We start from the raw sequence: 7,500 nt of genomic DNA, 5'->3' as shown, positions 1-7,500 counted from the left end.
TACGTGATCTCAAGGATACAATTGTGTCCACGAGTGATAGCTAAGAATACTTTTTTCCCTGTAAATTTTTTTTTTGAGGGACGTAATTTTTTAATTTTTTTTTACAGCAAAAAGAGGAGGAGTAAGAGAATAAAATTCTGCCAAAAATAAGATAGGTCACCAACCTCGTCTAGGAGAAAACAGAGATCAAACCGGGCTTGACCCCTCGACAACAAGTCTCCGCGATAGCGCGGTTTCACTTTCACTCTCGAACTGAAATGACACTTTCGCATCAGCAAGGCTATCACTCGACTTTTTGTTTTGCGAGGGTCTAAAAAGTTTTCCGTTTTTCTCGTAACTGTTGTGCTCTAAAAACGATCATTCTTCTTTCTAGCGAGCTTTCCCGCACGAAAGGTCGCCATTTTGAAATTCTTTTGGCCACGTTCGATACTTCAATATTCGCACATGGCTACGAGTCTTTATGATTAAATTTAAACATTGTTTCCTTTAGAAATCTCACTCGAAACTTGTGAGACAAAGAAAACAGAACTGATCCGTGAAATTTGACCATAAATCCTTTTAGCCATGCCTGAATACGAATAAGGCCTACGCTGTTATGCGCAGAACAGGATGCGCAGTGCAATACTAGGGAATCACCTTAAGATCTACTACGGCGACGAGAACGTCACTTCAAAATGTAACTTTGCACAATCCTAAGTCTTATTTCATCTTGCCACCTCGTACAATGTGAGCGAATTATCCTACAATTGAATTTATTGAATTTCCTTTCTTTTGTAATTAATTCTGACAAGAAATCATTCCAGAAGAAATTATTCGTCGTCTTGTAATGTTCTAGGGAATATTCTTCTTTGGGCAAATGCTAAGATTACAACTTAACCGTAACTTTTAAAGCGATAGAGAAAAGAGTTACCGCTTCATGAAAAACGGAAAACTCTGACTGACACTTTTCTCTTCATTTATTAAGGATCTGACAATTTAGAGCGGATGACGTACTCTACGGAAAAATACTTACCAGACTTCGGTAAGCTTTTGAAGTCTCTACTAGCGCTTCATGACTGAGAGAATTCAAAGCCCTAAAAGGATTGAAAAGACAAACAAAGAAACATTTTAAGTTCACCTACGTACCACCTCCTTCTTTCGAAGTTCCTTGCCAGCTAACCAAACTATTCAAAGAAAAAATTCCGACTTTTCCCCTTTCCGCTCCCTTTCATCCTGTCATTTTATGGCTATTGTCCCAATTTTAGCGCAGCTTGAACACGGAGATACCACTTCGGAGTTTCTTGGTTAAACCGCTTACTAGGTTGGCGGTCGAAATTCAGAGGGATTTCCAAATAAATCAACCTTGACTTCAATTCTCCGCAAATCGTTGCTTTCCACGCGCAGGTAGCCTTAACTTATCCCGAACTCGAAAGAACCCTCTGATTCTGTGATTTAAGGCACAAAACTTAAGCTAGCTTAGACTGTGGGATTCAATTGAAACCAATCAAAAAGGACTCCTTTGATCTGTTTTCGTGACTGGTCCGTATGTTAGATTATCATATGGCCCGTACGGCCCCTCGCGCGCTTTCATTGCAAAACTATTGGGAAAATCCCCGTATGAGGGCCGTACGCATTAGCGCGAGCAGGGCCGGAAAAAGCCGTACGGCCCTATTGGGAACACGTACTGCTCCGTGCGATGCAATTTTAGGGGATTTCGTCGCTTTTAAACATCCAAGTAATTTACAGTCAGAAAAGCAAATGCAAACAGCATATTAGATAAACTTCCTGTGCAGAATTTCTTTTTTATTTTGTACTAACTTCATTTTCTGATCATGAGTGCTAATAAATAGTGTAAAGAGCCCATATGATAAAATGCTTATTGACTGAGTGGGAGGGCCTGACAGGAAAATATTTGGCCCGAGGGTACGCCAACCTCGGGCCAAATATTTTCCCATCCGGCCCTCCCACTCAGTCAATAAGTACATATGATAACATTCTCTTTCCATTGCCTCGTCATCAACTTGAACGTATAGAAAATAGCTGTAAGAGAACTAAGTACTACCAGACTCATAGATGTAAACACGTTAATCTTAAGATCTCAGTTTCAAACCTGGCTTCCAAAAAATATCCTAGATTGTTTGTAATGAACTCTGTGCAGACATCTCGAAGTTGATTAGCATTATACAATAAGGAAAACTCCAGAATCTGGGTTACATTTTTCAAGGTGACTGTAAAAAGGAAAAACACGTTTTGTTAGAAAATATCAAAACTCTGTCCTTTATCTGTTGCTCTTTGCAAGATACCCATGTTCGTGATGGCGTTCCCTCATTCTCATCTCCAAAAACTGATATTCTTTTGGTCAATATCGAAGATAAGACTTGACTTGTGTTAATTGTTAATTTCAGTTTACAGTGTCAACAATTTGTGCTCCAGCGCTAGAACGACTAACGACACCTAAATAAAGTTACTTTACTTTACTTTTTACTTTTTATTTTATGGACGTACTTACTAAGATTTGAAATCGCAGCCTCGCAAATTTCCTTCAGTCGGTAAATAAGCAACTGCGGATAAACATTGATCAGAACATCAAATTACAGTAAAGCAATTGAGGAGTGACGGTAATCTCCGTTGTGTTAAAGGCAGTTCAAGGAAGTTTCATCACACACAATGGCGTGATCGCGAGGAGTAAGGGAGTCTCAAAGGGGTGTCATGTGGCTCAAGCAGGCTGTTCACTATACCACAGAATACTTGCATTGTGAAATTTGTAAACGGTATCAGACAAATTGAATGAATGCTATTGTAAATCGCAACAATCTTCCTTTATTGGAAACAGAATACCAGACAACCGGCAAGACTCCAACCCGTTTCAGATTAATTTTTGTTTTCCTACGTTTCCTAAGAATTTCATCGAAAAAAAGGACAACTTGGTATCAAGGCGCAGACATTACAACAGCTCTCGAAAAATGGTTCATAAAACAACGCTATAAGAGAGCTGCGTTTACGCCAATCCAATGAAATTAAAGGTTGGAAAAAGAACTGTGTCTCAAAAATGCACCTAATAGGCAATTTCCGAGTTCATGTCTGCCTTCTCTTCAAGGCGAGTCTCAGTGCGAAGTTTTTGTGATGGTAATTAGTTCTACTTTACATATGAATGAAAACTAATTTTCATAAGAAAAACTTCGCACATAGACTCGCTTTGAAGGGGAGGCAGACATGAACTCGGAAATGGCCCATTAGGTTACGGTAAATGCAACTGCATTATCGAAAAACCTTAAATAACAATGACCACAACCAGGTTTTCTGAGCCCGCGAGACTGAGCACCCCCAGCAAACCATTGTTTTAACGAAAACCGCTGGTCAGCAACCTGGTTCTGGTCATTGCTGTCTAAGGTCTTCCTGTATTATCCTTACTAAAGGAGCAGCATTATGGGGACACCTTGTGACGTAAATTGTCTGTGTTCCGAGACACGAGTGAAGGATAGCAAGAGGACACTTCGTGACCCTTATTGAAATCGGCGTGCATCTAACTACTTGCACTTCCGGACATATCTACTCTATCTGCATGGAATGCGCTTTTAAAAACTTCGCCTTCGCCTTGTCAATGCAACTGGTCGTACAGATCTTTATTATATACATACTGAGATTTACTCATGCACTGAAAAGGCGGTTCCCAAGCTGGTCTAAGAACCCAACAGCCAATCAAATGGCGCGTATCGTTTTTTCCACGTGTGAGGAAAACGATACGTCCAATCAGGCACCGCGTATCATGTTTTTTGACGTGTGAGCCGTAACAAGGTGATTTTCACTCAGCTGGCAGTATTTCGCTTTTTAAAGAAATCTTAAGCTTTCGCAAGTGTTGAAGCTTAAACAGATGAACGAGAATAGGTTCAACCGCTGATCACGATACTTCGGCCAAGGATTACGTGGAAGTCTCAAAAACAAGAAAGCGAAAGAGAAAACGAAACGAGATGTGAAATTGCTGGAAATGTGTTTGAGAAACGGAAAGAGCGACGAGCGAGAAGAGCAAAACATAGAGGCCGCAGAATTAAACAAGCACCTTGGCGGACTTTATTCGTTCTGTGAGACGCAAAGACGGAAAAGATTATGAGCCTTCAAGTTTAAGATGCCTTGTTTCAAGTACTGAGAGAAATTTGCTTTCTCGCATTCTTTGCTTTCTTTAATGTCAAATTTCCGGCACAAATTTAAGCTTACTATCGATCTCAGACGTCCGTGGACAAGGGCTTTTTTTGAGCCCACTTCACGGACTGTTGATTTCAGTCTGCGGTTGAAAAATTCTGATCACGTGAAAACATTTTTTGTGGCTCTGCGCTTTTGAAAATACCGACTACGTGGCGCTAGTCCTTCGTTCTTCCCACGGCCGACAAAAGTAAAAAACCCGAAGAAAAGTTTTCACCTGCTTCTCATTTTCTCGGACAAGGCTTTTCCTGGGTTACCCATAATAGCTTAGGCCGGTTTTACTCGCCGTCAACATCGTTCCGCGTTTTTCTCTTTGGGAAGAGCAACAGAAAATAGCGTCATGAGATCAGTATTTTTGAAACCGCAGAGCCACAAAAAATATTATCACGTGATCAGAATTTTTTAACCGCAGACTGAAATCAACGGTTCGTGAAGTGGGATGAAAAAAAGCCCTTGTCCACGGACGTCTGAGATCGATAGTATTTCACAATCTTTGCATGAGTTTTTGACTTGAAGTCGTGTAACAGAGTTTTGTCTTGGTTTGTCATTAAAGACGATAAAAAAGAATTTAAATCTCAGTATGTATATAATAAACACAATACCACATGGAAAGTGCTTTGTACAGTATTTACGCAAACGTTGTTTTTGTATCAGAAATCTCACTCGTTCGCTGCGCCAACTGCTCGTCCTACGTCAACAACTCGTGCGTAAATACCGTACGTCCGCAATTTCCATGGTCATCACTTCTTTCCATCCCTCAAACTGACATTTCCCTTTTTATTCAACTTATACGACGTACAGTCTACTTTAGACTTCAAATCTACTTCAACGAAACAAAGATTTTAAACAAGCTGAGAAGATTCACAATAGGCGAGGCAAAGAGTTGAACGCGGATCGATGGCTTCACCTTGCAGTGTCTGATATCCACAGACCACTAGACTAACGAGACAACCTCCCGGAAAATCGAATTTTTTAGAGTATTGAAATAGTAGTACCCAGCAAAACAATTGAAAGTTAACCGTCCTCAACGGGGTTTTTAGACCTAAATACTGTAGATCAGCGCGGCATATAGCTTAGAAACGCTATTTCTGCCTGTTTTCATTCTTTTTAGAGCGGTAAGCTTGTCAATATTAACATGGGATATTGGGTCGTGTAATTGTTACGAAATGTCCAATGTCAGTTTGACTGATGGAAATTAGTGTTGACCACTTTCCATGAAGTATTCTATTTCACTCATACGGTGTCTATCGCCGTTCTTCAGAATGGTATTGCAAATGGTAGCATGCTGGTATGCATACCTGATCCGCCACAATAAGGACCTGACCAAGCAACTCTAAGTCTGCTCTATCTGAAGTTAAAAATGATAAATAAAATTAAATCAATCCCGTTTTAATGGCCTAGTCTCCTATAGCCCAGTGGTAGAGCAACCGAAGTAGCAATCGGAACGTAGTTGACGATTCCCGCAAAGGGGCATTTTTCCCGAATATCTCCGCGTCACCATCGTAAACGTTAACGCCACAAAACAAGAAAATCATTGCCTAAAAGACAAAAAATAATCGTACTGCACATTCGGCACATATGCTTGCTGCACTCTGCCCAACAACGACGTGAAATCACCAAGTTTGAAGTTTTAACCACCACGTGAGCGTACAAAAACAAACCTTTCATTCCTGCTATATTTTAATCTGAGACAGTTCGTACCAATTTATTTTTAGGATACTTGGCGCACACTGTATCACGTGAACGAGATCATGGACTAATCGTGAAAAACTTACGATAGCTCAAAGTTATATTTTGAGGTGACGTTTTCGTCGATGACGACGTCGTAGAATTTAAAATCCCCATTACATTCTTAATTTACGGGGGTGACACTGATCATCTCTTTTATCACGTGCACAGGCTGAAATGGCGCATTTTTAATTTTTAAAATTTCACTCTCAACAGTAAAACAGGGCAACTTTTCATCTCAACCTAGTCTAAGAGTCTACAAGCAATTGCAAAAAGAGTTGAGACACTCACTGCTACACAACCGTACAATGCGTGTCATTCAAGTCAGCGCACCCCCAACCCCCCCCCCCCCCCTCCCCTAAACAAAGTTGTTTTCATCTCCACTTGGCATTCAAACTAACAGGTATCAACATTGAGAAAAGGGGGAGGGAGGGGAAGGAAGGGCGTTAGGACTTTTCTCTTGAACTGGAAAAGGGATTTTAGGAAGAATTAGGGAATTTTACATTCAGTGTGAGTCTCAACCTTTTTACAACTGCTTATAGCTTCCGCGTGTTTCCTACAGCCCAGCAGTAGACCATTCGAACAGGTAATTCGACACTTACAGGCCTCACTATTGTGCAGGAGCAGTCGGTTTTTTTTTTCTCAACTATCCTCGGATCATCATCGAAACACACATTTTCTCAAAGCAGGTTATTATCATATTATTCTCGCGATTGCACTAGAACGGAAACGGAATGAGGCTAATTAGGGTGAGACTTCAATCTCATACCAGTTTCAATCGAACCGCGAGAGCACGAATAAGGTCTAGTCATTTAAACATGCAAAGAAACAGGCGCCATAATATTCACAACGAATATACAAAACACGATGACACTTACTTCGAATTCGCCCCGCTTGTCCAGTGTAAAGAAAATCGAGCATTACCTCCAAAGTGTCGGCTGAAAATGGCAACTTGATGGTCTTACAGTGGCCGCTGGCCTTTAAAAGGAAATTCAGAAGCGCATATTACAAAATGAATCACTGCAACCCTTTCAATTCAGCTTTGTTTGTGATTATTGTGGCATGATGGTGGATCGTGGAATTTCTCAATTGATCTTTTGGAGCCATTTCCTAACGACGACGTCATGGTCTTTCAAATCTAAAGTTATTTCACGACAAAGACCAAATAATCTGGGACAGTTCAAATGTTATTCGTACACACAACATTTGTATTAACACCGAATGGAATCACTCTCTTATCAAAAACGTCCACTTTAATTAACCCCCTCCCTCGTTAGAGTGATACTCGTAGATTTTACTCCGTTTAAGGACGGTGTCTACTAATTCAAAGGTATTTTTGCGCGGTTTACTGACTATGCGGGAAAAGCAGATCTTAACAAGTGTTATTGAAATCTAAAAATAAAATTGGGGGTAACCACGCATTTTTCGAAGATAACTTTAAAATCAACAATATTCGCAATGTATGGCGTTCTTTTCCAAATTAAAAGCTTCATTATCTCTGAAAAATGCGTGGTTACCCCCAATTTTCTTTTTGGATACCAAGAGCACTTGCTAAGTTCTGTTTTCTCCGCATAGTTTTGAACCGCGCAAAATATC

General features: G+C 40.4%; 1 protein-coding gene across 5 annotated transcripts in view; it reads right to left on the bottom strand.

The window, feature by feature from the left end:
• Positions 1-7,500, bottom strand: part of LOC138052418 (inhibitor of Bruton tyrosine kinase-like) — a 44,002-nt gene that overhangs the window by 15,913 nt on the left and 20,589 nt on the right. For all 5 annotated transcript variants that reach the window (XM_068898909.1, XM_068898910.1, XM_068898912.1 and 2 more), the window contains exons 20-24: positions 6,783-6,882; positions 5,475-5,524; positions 2,489-2,540; positions 2,090-2,207; positions 1,013-1,073 (exon numbers count right to left, since the gene is read on the bottom strand). In XM_068898909.1, coding sequence (XP_068755010.1) covers positions 1,013-1,073; positions 2,090-2,207; positions 2,489-2,540; positions 5,475-5,524; positions 6,783-6,882 — 381 coding nt within the window. The remainder of the gene's footprint in view (positions 1-1,012; positions 1,074-2,089; positions 2,208-2,488; positions 2,541-5,474; positions 5,525-6,782; positions 6,883-7,500) is intronic.

This window comes from Montipora capricornis, chromosome 6 (assembly GCF_036669925.1).
Source record: "Montipora capricornis isolate CH-2021 chromosome 6, ASM3666992v2, whole genome shotgun sequence".
NCBI classification, from domain to species: domain Eukaryota; kingdom Metazoa; phylum Cnidaria; class Anthozoa; order Scleractinia; family Acroporidae; genus Montipora; species Montipora capricornis.
The sequence above is the reverse complement of the archived record's forward strand: the minus strand, read 5'-3'. Positions and strand labels throughout refer to the sequence as shown.